The sequence below is a fragment of the Pithys albifrons genome, chromosome 2 (genome assembly GCF_047495875.1).
Source record: "Pithys albifrons albifrons isolate INPA30051 chromosome 2, PitAlb_v1, whole genome shotgun sequence".
NCBI classification, from domain to species: domain Eukaryota; kingdom Metazoa; phylum Chordata; class Aves; order Passeriformes; family Thamnophilidae; genus Pithys; species Pithys albifrons.
The window spans coordinates 33,003,121-33,027,402 of NC_092459.1; the positions used below are offsets into that span (position 1 = coordinate 33,003,121).

The following is a 24,282-nucleotide window of genomic DNA, read 5'->3' on the forward strand; positions in this document are numbered from 1 at the left end:
AAGAGACTGAGTCCATCTGAAAGCTCACTGCTCGTCTGTCTCGCTGGAGAGGGACTGAAACTCACTCTGCAGCCAGCCGGGCTGTGACATGAACACTTGAGTATAACCTTTCATCCCGGAGAAAAAACCTGCTGGGTTTTGTTGTTGTTTTGGTTTTTTTTTGGTTTTTTTTTTTCTCTCTTGTGGTGTTGGGGAAGTGGGTTGCACTAGTCTGTTTACATATATATATATATAGCAGTTATCCTTCTTGTATTAAAATCCCTTTTCTTAAATTTGATAAAGAGTGGTGTGATTATCGTGGAGGAGGCCCCTCCCCTGCTTGAGGGTAAAACATTTTGGTTTTTTTCCCCTCAAACCGAGACACATTCAGCTACAGAACATCAAGTTCTAACAGATATTGGATATTACAAATATTTTAAAATTACTGTGCTGCAAGTTAGATGGACACTACCAGGTAATGCGCACAGGATAAGATGCTTAAGTCTAAGGATTGTATTTTCATTATATCTTAACCTTCCCTAATTTTAGTTTTTGTATTGCAACAATGTGCTAAGAAGCAACCTTACCGTCACTCCTCCTGCCAGTACAGCTCCACACCACAGCACTGCTGTTTCGCTTGTGCCAGCCTTGGCACTCATCAGAAGGCACCACGAACCTACTTAAGAAGCCAGCCCAGCCAAGAAACATTTGCTTCCACTTATCTGGCATCAGCTAACCTTCAAAACAACACTGCTGTAACACAAAAGTTTGCCCACTGTATCTAGCTATCTTAAATTAAACTATATTTAAATGCACATTCCTCTATTCTCTGTCACCTCACTACTAGTACTGGAGAAGTTTTGGTGTTTGGTGGAGAGCCAGGGGACTGGTTTGAAATCAACAGCAAACTCATTTTGAAAGTACACTGACAGAAACTCCAATTCACTTTTTAAACTCTGTTTGAAATTAAAGAAATATCATACTAGAATACATTAACCTAACACAGCATACCAGGCATGTTTGTTCATCACCATGACCCAAGCGCCCTCCTTGTCCGTGTCCGCATGTATACACTTGACCTTTGTGGGAAAGGAATACGGAGTGGAATTTGCAGAGTACCACCTGAAAAAAAAACAGTAGGAGGCAGTATAGGGCAATATCATTTTCCTGGATAATTATACACCTGCTGAAAATGTGAACTTTGTGAAGAACTTCTTTAATAAAGACATGTCCATGAAAATATGACTAAGATGGTAGTATTAAAGCATAGCCAAATCAAGTCACAAGGTACATTAAATATTTCCTTTAAATATATTATGTACTGCCTTAAACTACATGAAGACATCAACAGTTTTTCAGTTTCTTAAAATAAGACCAAGCACGACCTTCCAGGCCTTCCAAACACAAACACTGTTTTAAGGGCCTCAACACCATCTCAAAGAGCTGAAGAAAACACATTAATACTGCAGCACAGATTGTCTGCCCTGAGTGTTTGCTCAAGCTGTGCTTTAAACTTCCAAGCACTCTCAAACTGAAGTCCCAAGAAGTTATTAAGAGTTTTCAGTACTTGATAACTTCTTAGATACTTCTTTCCCCTCACACCCCCATCCAAGTTCACCAAGAAAGGTGCCTGTATAATACATTAGGAATACCTGTTTGATATACACGCCATTCCGAGGAAAAAGATCCACCAATTCAGGATGATGTTTACCCTGTTGACCACCATGACCCAAAGTAAAATTTATATTGTTTCCCCAGGTGTAGACTTCCGTGGGATCTGTAATGAAAAACATTATCTCTGCAGCTTGTAAATTTACCAGTGTTGTGCATACTGACTCCAAAAATACAACTCCTGTTGATTCTATCTAAAATTTGAAGAGAAAAGCTGTTTTTTACTTAAAACTGAACTTTAAAAACATATAATATTATGAGAAATAAGGTGCTACCACAAAAAATTTAAAAAATATTGTAGAGATGATCAACATTAGTTATATTGGCAGAAAATGCAAACATTCTGCAGCAGATTTACACATTGTTTTCTGAACACAACTACTAACCACCTGAAGTTATACATGCTTTGCTTCAATGGCTTTAACTCAGTAAAAAGCCTTTCCCAAAAAAAGGTTACACTGTCATGTATGAAACCCATAAACCCTTTCAAACCAAAAAGGTATGCAAAAATGACGTTTCTTTTTTCAAAATAACCTCTCAATGTTATCTGAACACCATTTTCTGATGAGTTGCCTTACAGCAACCTTCCTATACCTGAGGGGGGCCTATCAAAAAGGTTGGAGAGAGAGTTTTTACAAGAGCATGCAGTGATAGGACAAACGAGAATGGCTTCAGACTGCAAAAGGGTATGTTTAGATCAGACAACAGGAAGAGAATATTTACTGTGAAGGTGATGAGGCTCTGGAACAGATTGCCCAGAGAGGCTGTGAAGGGCTCACCCTTGGTGTGTTCAAGACCAGGCTGGATGGCACTTTGAACAACCTGGTGTAGTGAGAGCTGCTCCCTAAACATGGCACTACAGTTGGAACTGGATGATCTTTAAGGCCCTTTCCAATGCAAACCATTCTATGATGCTATTATAATGATTAAAGGATTTTAACACATTTTACAAGATAAAATTAAAAATAATCACAACTCAGTATTTGTCTAACTAAAATTACTGTCTGCAAACAAGTTGAAAACACAAATTTCACTGTACAACAAAATTTTAAATTAAGAAAAGGGGAAAAAAGAAGGATAGAGAAGTATAAAACAGTTTAAAAAAATAAAATTTAAAACAAAAATAAAAATTTTAAAAATAAAAAATAAAAGAAAAACTAAAAAATAAAAACTTTCAGTGACTGAAACTGGCTAATCTCGAGCCACTATGTCTAAAAAAATATTTTGAACACTCAAGAAATATTCCCCCTCTTTTCACAAAAGACACACAAAAGATGACACAAAACTGGAACAAGCTATTGACTCCTTCAAAGGCAGAGAGGCCCTGCAGAGAGATCTCCACAAATTAGAGGACAAGGCAATGACCAACCATATGAAATTCAACAAGGGAAAGTGCTGGACTTTGCACCTGGGATGGGACAACCCTGGATGTTCATACAGACTGGAGAATGAGATGCTGGAAAGCAGTGCTGGGGAAAGGGCCCTGGGGGTCCTGGGCAATGGCAAGTTGAATAGGAGTCAGCAGTGCCCTGGCAGCCAGGAGGGCCAAGTGTGTCCTGGGGGGCATCAGGCACAGCAGCACCAGCTGGTCCAGGGAGGGGACTGTCCCGCTCTGCTCTGCACTGAGGTGGCCTCACCTTGAATATTGTGGGCACTTTTGGGCACCACACTACAATATAAGAAAGATATTAACCCATTAGAGAGTGTCCAAAGGAGGGTAACGAAGATGGTGAAGGTTCTAGAGTGGAAACCATATAAGGAGTAGCTGAGGACACTTGGTCTGCTCAGCCTGGAGAGGAGGAGACTGAGGGGAGACTTCAGTGCAGTTACAACTTCCTTGTGAAGGGAGGAGGAAGGGCAGGCACTGATCTCTGTGGTGACCAGTGACAGGACCTGAGGGAATGGCCTAAAGTTGTCTCAGGGAAGGTTTAGGTTGGATATTAGAAAAAGGTTCCTCACCCAAAGGGTGGTTGGGCACTGGAACAGGCTCCCCAGGGCAGTGGTCACGGCACCAAGCCTGACCACTGAACTCCGGTTCAAGAATGACACTCTTGGGCACAATAGTGTGACTCTTGGGGATGGTCCTGTGTAGGGATAAGAGTTGGATTCAGTGATCCTTGTGGGTCCCTTTCAACTCAGCATATTCTATGATTCTGTGACATAAACTACTGTATCAAATTCAAAGACATTGAAGTCTCTCTGATAATTTTGAGATAAATGAAAAAAAACCAGAGCAACTGAGGTTGAAAAGCACCTCTGGAAGCCATCCAGTCCAACACCTGTGCTGAAGCTGGATCAGCTGGAGCAAATTGCCAAGGACCACTTTCTCTCATGGTTTGAGTGTCTCCAAGGATGAAATCTCCACAATCACTTTGGGTTACCTACTACATCACTTGCCTTTTGTTTTTTTAACCTTTGAGTCTGTCATTATTCCTACATTTTTGCTACACATGTGCATCCTGTGCCTACCACCACGAATCCGTACTTGCTTTCTTCTGATATTAGTGACCCCATACCTTCAGGTAACTTATAATTTACAAAGTCTTAATTAAAACACTAATACATACATTTATGCATTGTTGAAACATATCTTCTTAAAAAACACAAAATAAGCTATTTTATTTCCTACCGGTTTTCCTGAACACCACATGGGTAGGCCTATCTTTCATCACAAGATCCAGGGCTGATAAGCCTTCTTTATCCTGAACATACAGACTAACGCCATGCTGAAAGAGAGGGAGAGGAGGGGAAGAGAACTGAAGTTCATTTTAACTGCACAACTTGAGGTAAACCAGGTAAATGTTTAAGTAGCTATACAAATCTTTAATTGCAGTTTAATACTTTTAAAAGAAAATCTTCAGATTCAAATACACTGTAAGCAAAACTTTAAAAATTAACAGTGCAATTTTGTTCAGCCACATATACATCTGTTTGATCTATTAACTGGGATTTTATTGTCTGAATATTGACTGTGTTATAGAATGTCATCGGTGAAACACAAAGTAAACAGACTTGAAGATAAAACACTGACACCTAGGAATGGCAAGTATTCACCAAAAATGCATTTACCAGCTTCAAAGAACATATTTTTTAAATTGTCATGTTTATAGAATCAGTTTTGACAAGCTAGAGAAGTAAAAAAATAAAAAAAACTACTATGACTTTGAAAACGAGTAAGGAACAGCGTTTCACAGTTGCTGAGAAGAAGCAAGAGGACAGAAATAGCAGAGATAGAAGAGCAGCAGAAAAGGTTCAGAGGCATAAAGCATGAACAGATCATTCCTTTAGAACTCAGAGACACAGACAATCTCTGTAAATACCATTTTCTCAATACAAAAGAGTGCTGCTACATCTGTATTGGTTTTAAGAAAGTCAAGTGTCATCAACCACTTCCCTAAAGGGAAGAACTGTGGATGTTCCTAGCAGAACCTACTGGTTAATATACAGCTGTACCCAGGTACCACAGCTCATGGCTAATAAAAAGGAAAATCTTACAGAACCTCACACTGCAAAGGTAAACACATGAGATACAAAAAATGGAGGGAGCACAGTTCACAATTCCTTCAAGCCTGATAGAAGGACAGCTAGCCACATCTGCAGTAGGGATGTTAACTCACAATTTTGTTTGGAAAAACACTAGCCAGAAGAACAACATACATTCTCAAAATTATAAAACAACCCTATTAGCTACAGTGCTGTTATTAACTCACTGTATGACAGAAAACTCATCTATTTTTTTGACTTAACAAGTAGCTGGATATTCTTCACTTTGGAAATCATTTAAGTTATTCACAAGCAGACAAGAGTCTGTAGTGATATTCACATGGTCAGAATTTGTGGAAACCAACCCCAGCCACTGAGTGACAAATCTTGTACTTAGGCACAGTGTGAGAATAAGGCATGACTGCCTCCAGCCCACAGCAGAAGTCTCTCATCCACACTAGTTTGGTGCCCCAGGGGCTGATTTTGGGGCCAGTGTAAGAAGCTGGTTGGTGCTAAAAATGCCACAGTCACCGGTTCAATCCCCATACAGGCCACTCACTTAAAAGCTGGATTCAATGATCCTTGCAGATCCCTTCAAACTCAGAATATTTTGTGACTTAACTACACTGGTGTTGCAGCCAGTACTGTTCAGTATCTTCACTAATAAGCCGGATGATGGGCAAGGGTGCTTCCTCAGCAAGGGTGATGATACAGGACCAGGAAGAGAGGCTGGTAACTCAGAGGGTTGTCCTGACATTCAGAAGGACCTTGACAGGTTCTTCAGCAATGGGCTGAGAAGAACCTCATGAACATTTCCAACAAATAGAAATGCAAATCCTGGCCCTGGAGAGGAACAACCCAGTGTACTGATACAGATGGAGGCCAAATGGCTGGAAAGCAGCTTAACAGAAAAGGACTTGGGGTTTCTTGTAGACAACCAGTTGACCACAAGCCAGCAATGTGTCCTCACAGCTAAGAATGTTGAAAGCATCCAGGCTGCATGTGGGAGTGTTGCCAGCAAGCATTACTCAGCACTGGCAAACCACAGCTGGAGCACTGGCTTCAGGTCTGGATCCCAGACAGACATGGAAATACAGGAGCAAGTGCAGCAAAAGACCATGAAAATAATGACTGAGGCATCTGACAAAGAGAAGCTGAGAGAGCTGGGATACTCAACCTAGAGAAGTTCTGGGGAGAGGGAAAGGGACAGCATGCTTCATCAATATGCATAATAAACAGCTGATTGGAGGTGAGAAGTGGGGTTTGTAGCAATACTCAGTGACAGAAAAAATGGCAACAAGCACAGACTAAAATATAAAATTCTGTTTAAATCTAAACCCCATTTTTACTGCACTGCTATTAAAACATTGAAACAGAGATGTTTGATGCTCCATTCAAAATCCAGCTGGGTACAGTCCTGGGCAACCTGGTCCAGCCGACCTTGCCCAAGTGTGGAGGCTGGACCAGACAGCCTTTAGAGATACCTTTCTAACTCAGCTATTTCATAGTTCTATTCTATAATCCATTCCTGTTGTTGCTTTAATACCTTAAGGACATATCCTTTTAATAACACAGTACAGCAGACAGACTTCATTTTAAGGAACTTGGAGACAGAGCACTCCCCATGAGCTGTTTCATTCTGCTTCTTAGAAGAGTAGCAGCAGAGCTGGCTATCAGAAAAATTTCATTCATTTATGCAACTGACACAAAAGTAAAATACATCTGGGAAAACCTGTACAGGCCTCCTGGAAGCAAATATCAAAGGTACAGATATACACACATGCACTAAAGGACTGAATACTTTTTTATATATCAAGCACAAATTAAGTTTTCTAGAGAACAGAATCATGTACAATTCCTATAGAAACATCTACTTTTCTAAACTTCAGTGAAAATCTCCTCATCACATAAGGGTACAGCACATGAGATACATATTTAACAGTCATCAGACCTTCAAAAATGAAAAAGTACTGGATCCACAATCTTTTTGCTTTGAGTTTTGTTGAAAGTACAGAGTTCTATGCCTATGAATGGCTATCACTCAAAAAGGCTGAACTCAAAATGGAAAATTCTCTGCTTTGAAAGGTTCGTTTTTAAGCAACCTGAATCACAAATATTTCATTTTCTCACATGGTTAAAGGGACCCTGGACATCTCAAACAAGTGTACATCTTACCTTTGCTGTACTTGGGACAAGAGGAACAGAAGGAAGATTAATCATAATATATTCAACTTGCTAAGTTGATGGGAAGAAGCAGCAATTGTAAGAAAGGAATAAGGGGGACTGAGCAAATGCCCTGGTTAAAATACAAATGAAATGGAGATCCACTTAATAAAAAATGCCATATTTTGAAGTTATTATCTCTGAAATGTAAGATTTATTTCTAATTATAACTCCATTTAATCTTTCACTATTTTATGTTCTTTTACACCAACTGGTACAATTACTGAAGAGTCTATTTTTAGAGTATCTTTAGTCCAATCACTGTCCACTTTTAAGATCCTGGCCCTGATATCATCCACACAAACAAGTCCTTAGGAAGTCCACAACTAATCAGGGGTCCTTACTCAGTGCTGACTTCTGCATGCACAGACATTTTTATGAACACAGAAACAACCTTCAAGTAAATCAATACTCTGTGATCTAAACACAACATTATTAAGACATATATTAATTATGACAACCCTGAAGAGGCTTTCAGTCAAATTTAAAAACAGACTTTAACATAATCAATACAACTCAAAAAATTGTAGATGCTAAGGAAAATTACAGTTGCAAATCACTCACCTTCAGTAATGATAAAACACAATCAATGTATCCATAAAAAATACTTCTGTGCAAAGCTGTCCATCCAGACTCTTTGTCCTTCGCCAAGAGATCTACTCCTTTGGTCTCAGCCAACCAGTCTAGCACACCTTTTTTGCCACAAGACGAAGCAAGATGTATAACATTTCTGCCAAAGGCATCCTTTATAGTTGCAGCATTGTAGCAGTAAGAAGAGAGAAAGGCCTTGATCTGCCCTTCGCTTCCTCTGGTTACTACAGAAATAACATCCAAAGCATGCTGTAGGGATCGACACTTTGAAGTGCACTCTGGCATGTGAGAACTCATCTTCACTTCTAAAGCTGCTCCTCTCCTTAAGGGGAACAACCCTTAAGTGCATCAAGGCACTCCAATTCAGTACAAAACACAGTGCCTTAGAAAAACTGTAATTCCACAGACATAATTTCAGGGATGTAGATCCAGTTTTATTGAGCTGCCATTGGAAATCTTTGTACTGATATGTTTGGCACTTGATCCAAATAAATATTTATAAATATATATTTTTAGAAATCTTATTTCACCATCTTATATAACAAATGTTCTTGTCCATAAAAAATTCCAAAAGTGAACTACCTCTAGCGTGCAGAGGGGGATTCCCCCTCCACACTACCTTATTCTTCTAAAACTCCATAATTGCAAGGGAGACCTGAAAGAGAACAAACCAGAAAAGATTAGTAATCAAAAACTCTCTTCCTCAGCAACTGTACTGGTTTAACTTCATACCAAACTAACGCTTCAACTACAGGAGACAAGACAACGTGACAAGGGGTAACTGACTTGCCCCACACCATCTGAGCTTATTCTCAGGAATTCAGTCAGTTTAAAAAAACATTACTCCCTTCCTCACCCCAGCCTCCAAAGGCATCTCCTACCTTTCTCTGACATAAATCTTTTAGGCTACAGGGTGAACTGGATCCAAAAACTGGATCCAAACTGGATCCAAAAGGTGTGCTTTCACAACCTTAGGGTTCACAGAACCCTGACTGTTTACTCATTGTTTTGTGATCAGAAAGCAAGAACTGAACTGAAAGACTGATGGGGTGGGTGGGACAACAAACCAATAATAAACACCCACCAAAAAATCCCCCCAGCTGTTGAGCATACTTTGGGTAACAGAATCACAGAATCATAGAATAGATTGGGTTGGAAAAGACCTCCAAGATCATCAAGTCCAACCCTTGGTCCAACTCCAGTCCTTTTACCAGATCATGGCACTCAGTGCCACATCCAATCTCAGTTTAAAAACCTCCAGGGATGGTAAATCCACCACCTCTCTGGGCAGCCCATTCCAGTGCCTGATTATTCACTCTGGAAAGAATTTTTTTCTGATATCCAACTTAAATTTCCCCTGGAAGAGTTTGAGCCCGTGCTCCCTTGTCCTATTGCTGAGTGCCTGGGAGAAGAGACCAACCCCCACCTGGCTATAACTTCCCTTCAGGTAGTTATAGACAGTGATGAGGTCACCTCTGAGCCTCCTCTTCTCCAGGCTAAACAACCCCAGGTCCCTCAGCCTCTCCCCATAGGGCTTGTGCTCCAGTCCCTTCACCAGCCTTCTTGCTCTTCTCTGGACCTGCTCCAGCACCTCAATATCTTTCCTACTAGAAGACTTGCCAGTGACTCCCAGTGGGAGGGAGGGACCACCAGAGTTTCCACAGTCACTGCAGAAGATTGGATTAGGCCCCCCTTTCTCTTCCCTGGACTGAATGCCTACCCACATTTGCACTCATTCTATTCTGCAGAAGCAAAAAGGTTCCTCTCCACCACTCCCACAGCTGCTCACAAAGGTGAGAGGAAGGATGGTATCAGAGCAAATAAAAGCAGATTGTATGAGACACATGAATTCAGGCTATTAGCAGCCATTCAGGGCTAAGCTCCTGAAACAAGCAGAAGAAGTGAAGGTCTAGGTTGGAAAACATAAGGGAGGAAGAAGAAGGAAAAGGAAGCAGAGATACAAATTTTTCTTAATGGAAATATATTCACAGTCTGGGACACACAGCATTTCTGTTCAGCTTGGCCTACTTATCTTTAGCATATCCATTTTATTTTGGCATCCTTCTTCTCAAAAGTAAAGGAAGCCTGACAGAAGCACTTTCCTTGTCTATGAAACATGTACAGTTACAGCCAAAAGTTCACAATTCACAAAGATCAGACAGCAGTATAAAAATCACACATAAGCCCAGAAAACAGAGAAACTACCTACATCACTGACACATTGCATAATTTAATGAGAATTGCTATTAAGCCTGCAAAAAACATCATGCATCAAAATCTTCCAAGCATAAGTTTAGTTTCAAACTGACTGAAACAGGACAACACACAATGCAATAAACAATCCCCACACACACTGTATTTCCAGCTCAGCAGTAATTTTAAACATTCACATCCTACTCTTTGACCCCCACTGCATCTAAAAAGCCTGTTGAGCTTCCCTTCCAATGCTTTCCAGGCACTGAGTGTATAACCATATTTTAACTTCTCCCTCTGCAAAAACATGCCAGAAAATATTATTTTGTTCCGAAAACAGAAATCGTGGTCCTCCTCCTGTTTCAAGAATTATCATCAAGATTTCCATAAAGCTTCAAGCAATCAGTTTTGAGCAAACATTAGTAATGGAATCTAAACTTTCAAGAAATAAAAATTCTAATCCAAGAGTATTCACTTGAACATTTCATGACAAAGCCTCCAACAATTATTTTTCTACCTAGACCTGCAAGTCTACGGACCAAGTCACTATCCACCTTCAAAACAATTTCAAAGAGAGGCAAATGAAGACAAAAAGAAGTAGTCTTTATTCACTACAATTTAATTCCTCATCCCTGAACAGGAGTAACATTCAGAAATCTTTTCAAGACCAGAACTGACCACAACAGTTCAGCTTTTATTTGTCAAAGCAAGCTTCAGTTCACTCTACAGGTAATTTTTCAACCAACTTACAAATTTCTGCAGTAACACAAGAAATTAAACATATATGTGCATGAAGTATTCTGCTCTGACCTGCTCAAGCCTGAGACTATAAAGGGAAATGAATCACTGTTGCAGGCTTGAAAACAAAAGCTCTAATTTCAAATACACAGCCTGACTTGTTGCTCCAAGGAATCAGTGTGATAGGTGACTGTCAGCAGACTCAGATTGCCAGTGCATCAAACAGCTTTCTAAACACTAAGAATTAAAAAAAAATCGGAGATCTACAAGAAAAACATCAGAAGTGTCATTATCCTCAAGTCAATTTGTCACGTTTCATCAATATGGCACTAGGCAATAAAAACTATGCTGTGGAAGGGTGATTTTCACATATCCCTTTTAAAGCACATCTTAAATATATTTCATTGTTTAGACATTATTATTAGTGTTACGAAGATTAAAAATAAAATCAAGAAAAATTACTCAGGGGAGTCATAAAACAAAGTGGATCAATCAGTTAGGTAAGCTGGTAGGGAATGACCCCACCACCCAAGGAAGCAGTCGGGCTGTGCCCCGTGTCACACCTTCCCCCGTGCAGATAACACACCTATCCGAGACACTGAATTACATGATTCAGAACAGAAATCAAATCCGCTTCCAAAGAAACTTGTGGCATTCCAAGAAAGGGCCAGAGAAAAACTTATTTAAGGCACTTGAGCTCCAGCCTCACCAAAAGCCAATGTAACTTGAACAACAAATCAAACATTAAAAGAATAAAAAGTCTGCTCCTAGACAGAATTACAAGCCTAACTCCATCATGGTGACATTTACTGCAGCTATGTGAAAACTGACCCTGCTGAATTATTTCTTTATAAGTCATCATCCCAGCCCAGCCCTCCTTCAGTCAAAGCATTACAAAACTAGATACTATATTACTATAGAGGTGAGTTTCAAGACAGAAGGCTGTAGATCAAGTTTTCAGCTCTCCACAATAGACTGACACACCAGTAACAGATGCTATCATGTGACATCCAAAAAAGGTTAATAATCAGACCAGACTGTTAAACAAAGGAAGTCCTTAAGTGAAACCTTAAAACTTTCAAATTGTGAACTGAAGTTCAGGTCTGTGTGAAAACCTTTATGCTCTCCAAAAGCTTATTTCTAGTACACAGAGTCCCAGCTGAATGATCAGCACCTAAAACAATCACAAAATAGGAAGAGCAGCAGCATTTTTTAAACTTTGAATTTAAATGTCTAGAACACAGTGCCCTTTTGATCATGTGTCTCCACTTTTATCTGCAGATATTTCTGCAGGCTTCTCAGCACTAGTCTCTCATGCTATAATACCAGTGTCTTCCTAACATTGTAATTATTCAGACATAAATAGCTAGATAAGATTACTATATTTTTAACATTTTTATTATATAATAGGTATCATTTGGAATTAAAACAATTTTTAAAAACTGATCCCTAATTAACATTTTCTTATAGAAAAAAATCAGAAAAAAATGGAGGAATTGGAGTAGCATTCAGAGTATTGCAAAGATTTTTTATTTCCGCAGCAAGTGGGTTTCTAAATTTTCCCCTAGAGATAGGAGATACTTATTTTACATGTTCACAGCCCAGGAAAATTTAAAATATTACAACCAACTTGAAAGCAATTCCTTAGAACCAAGAAAGTGTTTGTGGTATGTTGCCTCCTGGAACTGAGTAAGCAGACTGTCTCACTGAGCTCTCCCCCTCAGAGAAGGCAAAGCATCACTGCACCACAGACGCCAGACCCCTCCAGAAGGAGTGTGTCAGGTGTGTCATCTGACCTTATGGAGGAAGAACACCTGCAAAAAGCAGATCTCCACCTACAGGGGTTAAGGGCAGTCCCATTGTGTAAAGGAGAGTGCTCTGGACTCCGAATCCCAAGGTCCTGAGTTCAAGTCTCAGTGGGGACCGTCCCCTGGCAGTTCAATGCCTCCCTGCCATCCCATCCTGTCAGATCTCAGATGCTCAGCAGGGTCAGTTCCGGTTAGTACCGGGTGCTGTGACAGTCCCGAGGACTTCACTGTCACTGTCCAAGCTCTCTCGGCCGTGGCAGATGGACCTCAGGACTTAAATGGTGGGGCCAGTTCTGCGCACGCTGTGCCTCACCTAAAACATCCACTGCACAGGTTGGAAGGGCACGTGGGGAGAGCCCTTCCCAAATCTGTGTTTGCCAAGTCTGGCCATACATACATACACCTACAGTGGTCATCTCAAAAATGTCTCTTTCAAGAAGTCACTACAAAAATCATGGCTGTCACACCTCTTGAGTACAAAATGAACAAAGATTCTATACATCGGTAAGACTAAGATAACAAACACCTTCATGACTAAGGATGCTGGTGGCAGATTTCATTTCCTAAAAATAGACACGAAATCTCAATATTTGGGAAAAATGAACAAAGTTGACAGAAGCCTTCCACTGTGAAGTTCCAGAAATCTGTGTATCTTATCCTCTATGAACACATTCCCAATTTTCCCTTTTTCTAGAAAGCGTTTCCAAACATGTTGTGTCCTCCTGACTCAAACGTACAAGGGAACAACTAACCCCTCCCCTTATGGTTGGCAGTTTCAATGCACATTTCTGGTATCCAGTCTGGCAGGCACACATTTGATACTAAACTCGTATCTGTGGTCCTTCCAATTCTTCCTGATGAAAGCCTGTGCTCAGGTATCAGAACTAGGAAATCTGGCTAACATCATGTGGACACCGGTACAAAGACAGTGGCTGCTGTTGTAGCTTTTTTCATTTTAATATAGACAATGGTTTCACATGGAAGTGAAAGAGAATACAGAAGAGATTCATCTACTTAGAGTTCAGTGCCACTTGAAGACAGATTGCTGAATTTCAATCTTCCATGTGCACTGCAATAAAATAACTCAATTGTCAAATTAGTGACATGGCCTTGAAGCCCATCCTCAGGCTGCTTTACCAAGAACATTTTTCTCAAGACCTTAAAATTGGCTTCACTTCACTCAATTAACTGCTTTTCTGTTTGGGTTTATTTATTTGTTTAGTGTTACTAATTTTACTAAATTACCAGTTGCATCTAAAATGCACTTAGTGGAAAAACACCTAGCATTTGGCTCTCCTAAAACAGAACTAAATAATGGGTTCTATTTTCCTTATGAAAAGAAGCCTAGAGCCTTCCTTGTCAACTGTAATACCTTCCTTTTAAAAAAATAGTGTAAAATAATACAGCTTTTCTGAAGGTGCAAAATTCATTTGCTCTTCCGTTTGATAATAAGTTGCTACATGAAATGAGGGATGACTGGCAATGTCATAAACTTCAGGAAGGTGAAGTCCATCCTTCTAAGGGCGCTGCAAGATTTTAAAGATTTCCATTGTGGAATGGGAGGGGGGTTGTTTATTAACCAAGTGTGCTGACATTTGATAATGTTCTCCACATTGGTCCACTCACACTTGCTTTGTAAGATCACGAAAGACCTGTAACCATAACAGCAGGAAAATCCTGAAAATATTTCTTCCCAAAGTAAGCTTAACCACAGAGACTACTTGACTAATAAGCTACTCAAATAAAGCAAATCTAAAGCTTACAGAATCAAAGACAGGAACTTTCTATCATGCTACCAATTTTCCATGGTTTTCTGTTGACTATACCCTTATCAAAAGGCAACTTCTACCAATACCTATTAAAGTAATAGTTTAGAATCTGACAAAAGTTACTAGAAAATTGAAGCTTGATAGTAATATAAGAAACTTAGCACTGGCATTAAGCAACATACCCTCAAGGAAACACAGATGAATTCCTAGATAAACAAAGCAAACACACCTTTTGGACAGAGGCAGCACATTGTCCTATAGAACAGTTAGACTATTAATTTCTATTCAGATTACATATCCACAGATAGTTTAACCTGTGCAGAAACTCTTTGTACATTTCTTGAAGTCCAGGAAAAAAATCTAAGCTTTTCAAACCCTTTAACAGTATTATATGAAAACAAAGTATATTTTATGGGGAGAAAAGTCATTGAATATACAATGAAAAGCAGGTAAATCTAAGCCATGCAGCAGCTAAGAGTGATTTGGTAGCCTGAAATTTCCACATACAGACCTTTAAAACAAGAGTTTTGCTCTCCTCAATACACATGACATCAGGTAGAGTACTGCCTCTAGGTCAGATATCAAGTTTTAAGAGAAGCAGGTAAGTAGATGAAAACTTTGGAAAGAGCCACGGGGATTCAGAATGTTTAAGAAACTACTCGTGAGCACAGGCTAAGCAAATTGGATCTCTTTTCTCCTTCAGCTGTGGCTTCAGCAGACCACTCACAGCCTTTGAATAAGGTGTCTGCTACATAAAGAAGAAAAATCAAAATTCCAGTCCATTTTACCCCTGACAGTGGGATAGTCATTTGTTCAAATTTCATAAAAGATTCAGATTACATGTCAGGAAGGATTTTCAAATGACAAACTGAATGCAAATGAGGCTCTCAAAACAGGCTAGACAACCAGCAAACTGCTCAAGTTATAAATAAATATGACCTGTCTATAGGTAAAGCTATGGAGGAGGATGAACTTGCTTTACAAAACACCCCGTTGCACCAGGCCCGCTCCGTCCCTTGGGCCATGGCAGGTCCAGCTGCCTCATTTCCCGGCTGGGGCCTCTGTGCCACCACCTGGCACAGGAATACTCTGGCCTTTAGAGTATTTAGACCTTTAGAGGCTCTCTGCAGATTTCCTATAACTTCCTCCTTCCCAGTGACAACAGCATAATCCTTATCAGAATGGGAACGTTCAGCAATCCAGCAGCTCCAACTCAGTTGCTCTTGGCTGAGCCAACACTCACTACCAGTTAAAGGCAGACACGTCTGTCAAAGAAAGACCAAAGTACCATTGGTGCCTAAATTCAGCTACAACACGTCAGAGCACATCTATTAGTCGAGAATCACAGTACATAAACAGTGAACTGAAATATTGTGCTTGGCTTATCTAGAAATAGTCAGGACTACTTACATTTAATAACTTAACACAGTCCAAAAATATTGAAACATACAGAAAGTGACCTAGACAAAAGTACAGTGAGTGCAGCCATAGACATTTCCACAATACACCAGGACCTTGCTATAGATTTTTTATTGAAACAGATAATGATGAGGAGAAGTCAAGCACAACAAACCACAGGTGTGCTCCAGAATTTCACCACACTCGAAACTATATCCAACAAATCCATCAAGGATTTTTTCCATCTTAGGAAAAGCTTTTTTGAATTAACTCCAAACTTTTGGAACAGTATTATTATAACTACCCACACCAGATGCTGTAGGGCGATTACTGTTTTTTTGTAAACCACAAATTGTATCAGTTTCCGTGAAGACAGAGGACTACACTGACCACGTCACCAAATACAGAAGTTGGATTTCCCCTAAGAAGACTTCATAAAAGTATCCTTTCAAGCTAACTACGAGATCTCAGCTCTCTAGTGGCTACGCTGCTGCTCAAATACAGCAGCACTACGAGCTGCTACCAAAAGTCACAGACAACAATCCCCACGAAGGCCAGAAACGCGGCAGGCTTCCCGGGAATCTCCAGCTAAGGAAACGTGGCAAGAGGCTGCAGCCAGTGGCAAGCAGGGGAAGGTGAGAAGTGTTTCACAGCGCCGGGCAGAGGCCAGGGCAGGCAGGGGGACAAGCGGCCGTTCTGACTCCCACCACACACGTCTCCGCAGCCGGGCAGGGCCGAGCGGCACAAGAGACTTCTCCATACCGGCAGCCGAGCCACGGAGCCGCTCCCCTCCCATGCTACGTGGCCGGCTGCCCTTTACCCTCCCTGGCTCCCCTGCCCGGGGCTCTCCCCCTTCCCACAGCCAGCCCGCCACCGCCAGCGCCCTGACCCCTCCGGCCCGTCCCGTCCCCCGGCGCGGTCCCCCCGCGGACACGCCGCCGGGTCGCGGCCCGCCCCTCACCAGTCGCTAGATGAATGAGCTCGGGCGGGCAGGGCGGGACGCGCGCTGGGCAGCGCGGGGGCTCATCCTCAGTGACTGCGGGGCAGAGGTAGGGCCAGCCTGCGGCAGCTACCGCGACACCTCAGCCAGCGACAGCGGCGGCGACACCGACAGGCGGGACCGGCGACTCTCAACGGGGGGCACCGACTGACAGCGCCGCACCCGCGAAGAAGCGAGACGCCGATTGGCCGCGGCGACGCCGCACCTCGCACGCCGATTGGCTGCGGCTGCCATCTGGCTCCGCCCCTCGCGGACGAGCCCGGATTGACTGACAGGCGGGGGCGGGGGACGGGACCGGCGCGCGGGGGGCGGGACCGACGCGCGGGGGGCGGGGCCGGCGCGTGAGGAGGCGGGGCCGACGCGCGGGGGGCGGGGCCCGCGCGGGGGCGGGGCCGTCGGGGGCGGGGCTGGCGCGGGGGGCGGGGCTGGCGCGAGGGGGGCGGGGCTGGCGCGCGGGGGGGCGGGGCTGGCCCGCGGGGGGGGGCGGGGCTCGCGCGAGGGGGGGGGGGGGGGGGCGGGGGGGGCTCGCGCGCGGGGTTGAGCCAAAATGGCGGCCGAGGGCTCGGTGTCTTGGGTAGCCTCGTAGGGCGAGGGACCGGGACGGAATCAACGGGGAAAGCCGGGAAGAGCAGAGAGCTGAGGTGCCTCCTGCTGACAAACTTCACGGGACAAGCAGCGCGTTCGGCTTGCGATGAGGGGGAGATGGGTTTCTGCAGAGGCAGCGGTCCGCCCAGAAGGGCTGAAAGGCAAATAAATAATAAATATTCAGCCTGCAAGTCTCCTCAAAATAATGGAGAGAGGCGGCTGTGCCAATCCAGACTGTTATGCCACTGCAATTTCTCTCTCTCACAGAGCAAGTGGTCTAATGTATCAGATACAGCTTGATTTTTTTATGAAGCTTTTGACACCAGCTCGGGGCAGTCTCACAGGCAACCTTGGTGTGTGCAGGGGATTTGCAAAGCTGCTCATGTAAAGTAATTGCCTGTGGTTCACTTTAATGTGGAACAGGATGTAGCGTTCAGGGGTGGGAAGCAGGAGGCAAGACAAGCAGTACCTAATGTAAAACAGAGTGAAAAAAATAATCCCCACCAAAAAAAAAAATAATTTTTCTTTCCAAGAAATGCATTAATTATATATTAATACTAAAGCCAGTGGCCAGTTTCTGTACTTTTCTTTAAAGCCACAGTATTATCCCGTGTGGTGCAAGCATTTAGACCTTAAAGCAGCCCAGCTATTTTTTAAACCACAAAACAGTTGGGGGGGGAAAAAGTTATTCTTCAGCTGAAGTTCAGTTTTGGAAAGATTGAGTAGAAGTTGTGTGTAGGTGAATCCCAAGCATTTTTACCTTTGCCATCTGACCCAGTTAATGTGTATTGTACAATCTGCTTCCTGATTTTCTCTGTGTAGATGTTTATTTTGCCACCAGTCATTCACCATTCTAACTAACCCCGCATGTGACATTAAATTTATTCAGGCATTATTTCCCTAGTGATTGCATCTTTCAGCTTCAGTCACAAACACACTTCAGAGGTGGCCTTGCTCCGTGTGCTGCCAGCTGGCCTGAGAACTGTGATGGCCATCTGGGGAGAGAAGGAGATCCAAATACAGCTGAAGTCAGTCCTAAACAATGCTTTGTTGCACAATAACAAGTTCGAGTGAATAGCTGGGGCAGGCATCCTTTGGAGAGGTAAAGAGGTCAATGGAAAGATGAAGAGGCTTAAAGCAGCATAAAGCCCAAGATTCTATCTGAGAAAAATAATTTCTAGAAGCTGGACTGCCCCTCTGGCCTTTCAAAAAAAATACTATTGTAAATAATAGAAAACAACAGCAAGGAACAAAGAAAAGTTGGAAAATAAGTCATGAATAGGATCTGATGGAGTCGGAGTCACCCAAAACCCTGACATGATAACTAAAGGCTTTTAGCAATGGGTTTTTATGTGAGAGTTTTATCTTCATAGAATCATAGAATCGATTGGGTTGGAAAAGACCTCCGAGATCATCAAGTCCAACCCTTGCTCCAACTCCAGTCCATTTACCAGATCATGGCACTCAGTGCCACGTCCAATCTCAGTTTAAATCCTCCAGGGATGGTGAATCCACCCCCCCTCTGGGCAGGTCATTCCATTGCCTGATTACTCTCTCTGTAAAAGAATATTTTCTGATATCCAACTTAAATTTCCCCTGATAGAGCTTAAGCCCCTGCTTCTTTGCAGGACTTCTAATATTTTCATGGAAAAATAAGATATTGAGTATTTTGTCTGTTGTTTCTTGTTCATGTTTTCTAATCAACCCCAGCTTACAGGTCAGTAACAGAAATTCCTGCTATCTAGTGCTGCCTCTGTGAAAGCAGCAGCAAGCTAAAGAACACCATTCCCCGAACGGGGAAGATAGAGCTTGATTTGCAGAGGTTTATTGAGATGATAAAGTAACATTGTAAAACAAAAGTAGCTCAAACAGGTTAACTTGAGCCTGTGTTTAAACTATTTGTTTTGGTTTGGGTTTTTCTACTGGTGGGAAGCTACAACGTTGCAGAAAAATATACTGGATTGTGAAGAAATGACTGGGTGTGGAGATGAAAAGCCAGAAACAAGTGCCTGAAGAGTCTTTTTTCAAATCCAACAGCCAGATTTGTGCGTTTCTGAAGCATCTGGCTTTTTTCAGTCTGTGATGAAAAGGTCTGAATTATCACAAATAAAGATGTAGTTATAAGAAAAAAAATGTCTCTCAGCACCATTGTTACTTTTTATAGCAGCTCTAGACTTTAAATCAAGGATCCATTAAGAAAATAAAAAGGAAAGAGCAGCACTTTAAAAGGAAAACCAGTATACTGAGCCATCTTCAGAATGTGAGGAGGAGCATGAGTTTTCAGCAACTTAACTGGTGCACATAGTGTATTTTTGTCTTAGTTTTGCATCTCAGTTTCATTGACTGTTGAAGGTTATAAATTGATTGTTCTCCAAATGTGTATACTCATTCAAAGTTAGGGGAGATAAATCTAGGCTTATAAGGAGGTCATTACCCCAGCAGGCAGCTTTCTGGTGACCTGTCAATCTTATCAATCCACCCAGTGTAGTCTGCATCAGACTTAGGCTACTTGGAGGAATTAGAGGAGAACATGTAAGTGACAGTAAGGAACAAATGAACTCTGCACTTTATGCCATCTGAAATTGATCCTGAATGTTGAGGGGGGAAATTTAATTATTTTTATCAACCAGCAATCCAGAAGTTCTGTCTACATATCAAAAATTAAAATAATTAATTTTTTCCTTTTCAGCTATACTAAATGTCAAGTGAAGGATTTCTTCTTTCACATATCTATTTATGGTCCTTAGCTGGACTAATTATTACCACTGTTCTCTGGAGCCTTGAGTAATAATTCTTATTGGCAGTAGTAATACTCTGTTGAAGAAAAAATTAATCAGCTCCAGGCTTAACTTCTGCTGACACTAAATAAATTCCTCATGATTTTTCCTTTTTATGAACTTAGGAAAAAAGATTATAAAATATTGGAAAATTTGTATTATAGAACTAATAGAGGAAGATTCAATGTAACATCTCCCACCAGGGAAGGCTTGCAAAAAAGTATCTCCAAATTTATTAAGACTTTGGCCATCTTGCTTTAAGAAAGTCTAGCCTTCTACTCAGAGGCGGTCATTAAATTTCCCATGACAATATTGTTTAAGGGAAGTGTGGAGAAGTCTGAGGATCAAATAGCGTGGAAAGCAGGATGGTGACAGACAAGGATTCCCCAAACTCTGATCAATCTACTTCAGAGTTCCCCTGTGAGGGTGAAGCAGGAAACAGAGGTGCATTGAGCACCCAGAACCTTTCACTCAACAAACCCTGGCTTCAGCAGAGCAGCTTCTTCATCTTGCGTGACTGGGAATACTTCCACATAGCTGTGTCATGGCAGATACTCTGACATCACTTCTTTAACTTGCAAGATTTCCAGCTTCTCTAATGAGACCCTGAGAGCATCTCTGATGCCCAAGGTAGATTTTCTGTTATTGTGGTAGCCCACATGAGAATGCACTGTACCAAATTTGTTCAGAATTCCCATATTTAAAACAAAAACAAAAATGTAAAAACCTATGCTAAAGGGCCCAATGTATAAGACACAAAAATTATATTTGCATACCCTAAGTAGTAAAAGAAGTTTTGTGGGAACTGGTAAAGGGACAGTTACTTTCAGTGATTGGTATATAATCTTCACTGCAATCAGAAACTGCAGTACATGTAAAGTGCATGTTTTCTGTTGTGATGTGAAATACTTTGCAGTAGAGCACGATTTTAAACAAAGTGGGGTTTATATGCTGTGGGAAGTTTGTGTAAGTGCAGCAAGAAAATTCAGATTGTGGTCTGTTGTTGAAGGGTTTGTTTCAGAAAATGGGCTCATGAACGATCCAGCCTGCATCAACCCTGTGAGACTGAGGGCAGCTAAGAATAAACAAAGTCACAGCTGCTTGGAGGAGTTAGCAACTCCTCAGAAGTCTCTCATGGGAGCTCCTCAGGTTTCTCACAGCACACTGGAGATGTTCTTGAAAACATCCAGGATAAGTTCTCCAAAACATTGGACTTCTGAGATATGGGTTATAACCGATGGGGATTTGCAGTTATATGGTGTGAGGCTCAATTTAAGCAGTGGAACATAGCTTAGCTCTATATAAACCGTGTGTAGTGTGTAATAAGGGGGGCATTCCCTCAATCACAATGGTCTGTGTGTGGTCTCCAGTTCCTCTGCAGTTTATTTATTGTTTACTTTAGTCTGTGTTTCCTGCACATCTTTCACCCTGATATTCCTGAACAGAAGGAGCAAAGCTGCAGAATACTTCAGAGCATCAGCCTCCTACGGAGATGAGAGGATAGATGGAAAGATGTGAGAATCAAGGACATATTCTTGGGCTCTATAAGGACTTTCCAGTACAGATCTCAGGCTCCACAGCTACAGCAAAGAACACTGCTGGTCTTGTGGCACTCTCACAGCCATGGGGAGGCAAGATCATGGTGGTTAGGAGAAATGGAGGTTCTGTTTATAGCTTCTGAACTTGTTGGAACAGAGAACTGCCTTTCTTGTTCTGATGATCAGAAAAAAAGAGATTGTTATTTTAAAGACTAAGTAAGCATCCTGTTTATAGTACAGCTGGTATTTTCTGGCCATTTCATGCCCAGATGCAGCTATTTGGGCTACGTTGGTGCTATCCCTGAACAAGGTATCTGATACCCTCTCTGGCACTGAGTACCAGATATACTGGCTTTGGGATTGCTGCTGCCAGTATGGTGCCATTGTGCTCAGTCTGGGTGGCAGAGGGTGCCCACCTACTGCCATCCAATGTGTAATGGAGAGTGCCATGCATCAGGATGCACCTCACAGCACTGGGCACAGCAGGATGCAGCCTGTCTCTCCGAGTGTACCAGTGTGATCTCTGCAAGAGTTCACAGCCCAGCCGAAGCCATGCCTGGAGACCTGGGTTGTCTTGCTCCAGCTGCATGACCGGGGATGCCAGGAGCAGCTGCAGTCACCCCTCCTATACATTGGTCTGCAGTGACTCTCCACTGTTGTAGGAGGTACTGGTTACCAAAATGGGATAGCACTACATCAAGTAGTGTGTTCACAAAGATAGCATGGCATTCACTTTACATCACTTCCAGACAGTTCTTCACTGGCCTTACCTTTCTAGGTCTTCTTGGTCATAAAAACCTCTCGTGGTGGCAGTGTTTGGGAAATAAAAAATCTCAATAAAATCTCTACAACTACTAGACACATCTGTGCACTTACATGTAGTGCCATCTACAGTCAAAAAACTACTCCGACATTCAGATGACACCACAGTATTGTTTGGTTAGCTGCTCGCAGGCTTTAGCAGAGCAATCCTGCAACAAAAACCATATCACAGTTTTCGTCGCAAGCTGAGCTTGTTGAGTGCACACTCAGGACTCAAGGCAGATCTCTTGACCTAGTCTGAGCTGTGCCACTGGTTTACTGAATATTGCATCATGTAGTGGGGAGAATATTCATCCTTCCTTGCTCCCATCATGGTCTGTTTCCATGTACAATCAGAATAAGTTCCTCTACTGTGACTGCTGGAAGGAAGAACTTAATTTTGCTGCTTTAAATTGTCTCTTGTATGAAGCTGTTTGTGATCACTGACTCAGAATTATACAATGGTTGGAAAGGACCTTGAATATCACTTAGTTCCAATCTCCTGTCATGGGCAGGGACACTTTCACTAGACCATGTTGCTCAGAGCCTCATCCAACCTGGCCTTAAACACTGTCAGGGATGCAACATCCACAGTTTCTTAGGGCAACCTGTTTCAATGCCTCACCATCCTCATAGTAAATAATTTCTTCCTATTTTCTAATCTAAACATGCCTTCTCTCAGTTTGAAGCCATTCTACCTTGTTTTGTCACTACATGGTCTTGTAAATAGTCTCTCTCCAACTCTTCGTTGATTTCCTTCAGGTACTGATGGGAAATGGAATTGAAGGTAAACAGGGCTAGCTAAAGTGGGTTGGAACCTGTGAATGAAAGGCTGAATAAGAAAGGTCAAATATTTCAATACCTGAAATTTGAGATTCAGTTTTGGTTTAGTGTATGGTGAAATCACAAATGAAGATGCAAGTAAAACTATAAAAGGAGTGAGTAGGGTCTCTTTTTTTTCTGCAATTTTTAAAACAAAGTTGTAGATTCATAGGATGGTTTGGGTTGGAATGGACCTGAAACATCATCTTGTTTCAATACCTTGCCATGGGCAGGGACACCTTCCACCAGACCAGGTTGCTAAGGGCCCTGTCCATAATAGTTTCTATTAGCTCTGCTGAGATATTCTTCTCCAGTTCCCCACAAGGCACAAATTCATAGTCCTTATGCACATGTAGTTTGTCTTGCTGTGTCAGACTACCTTAAGGAACACTGCTTTCTCAGAAGATACCAACCTCCCTTTATGGTTTCATTACACAGAAAATATTTTCAGGTGTGCAAAGGGCAAGTCTTTCTTAGCAACTGAACTAAAATCATGGACCTTTTCTCCCAGAACAACTTCATCTCCTGTGCAAACTTCTAGAAGTACTCTCTCATCTATTCTGGATGGAAGAAGTATTCAAGTCGCCTGCAGGGAGGCCTCTCAAAGAAGTACAAATGTGCGGATCAAACATTAACCATTGAGTAGAAGGTGGTTGGTAGTGGTCCCGCTCTGCCCCGCAGCGACAGCTCTCTCAAGGGCATCGCTCCTATTACGCCACTAGATGCCACTGTCGAGACACATTTGTTCTTTGATCCAACTTCTCCAAAGATATTCAGGAAAACCAAACTAAAAGAATGGCAACATATATTTATTGGTAGCATTTTGGATGACCTTATTCTTAAAACATGATGGGAAAAGGCAATAGAAGAAGCTAAAATTTTAGAGAATATGGTATAGTTTCCTGA

The 24,282-nt window shown here is 42.0% G+C and overlaps 1 protein-coding gene across 2 annotated transcripts in view; it reads right to left on the bottom strand.

The window, feature by feature from the left end:
* IBTK (inhibitor of Bruton tyrosine kinase) overlaps positions 1-17,015 on the bottom strand; it is a 61,086-nt gene extending 44,071 nt beyond the window's left edge. Inside the window, exons 1-5 of one of the 2 annotated variants that reach the window (XM_071548670.1) lie at positions 16,815-17,015; positions 7,921-8,602; positions 4,280-4,376; positions 1,632-1,756; positions 991-1,101 (exon numbers count right to left, since the gene is read on the bottom strand). In XM_071548670.1, coding sequence (XP_071404771.1) covers positions 991-1,101; positions 1,632-1,756; positions 4,280-4,376; positions 7,921-8,244 — 657 coding nt within the window. In that variant the 5' untranslated portion in view covers positions 8,245-8,602; positions 16,815-17,015. The remainder of the gene's footprint in view (positions 1-990; positions 1,102-1,631; positions 1,757-4,279; positions 4,377-7,920; positions 8,603-16,814) is intronic. The other variant, XM_071548669.1, reaches the window with a different exon arrangement.
* Positions 17,016-24,282: the final 7,267 nt, after the last annotated feature.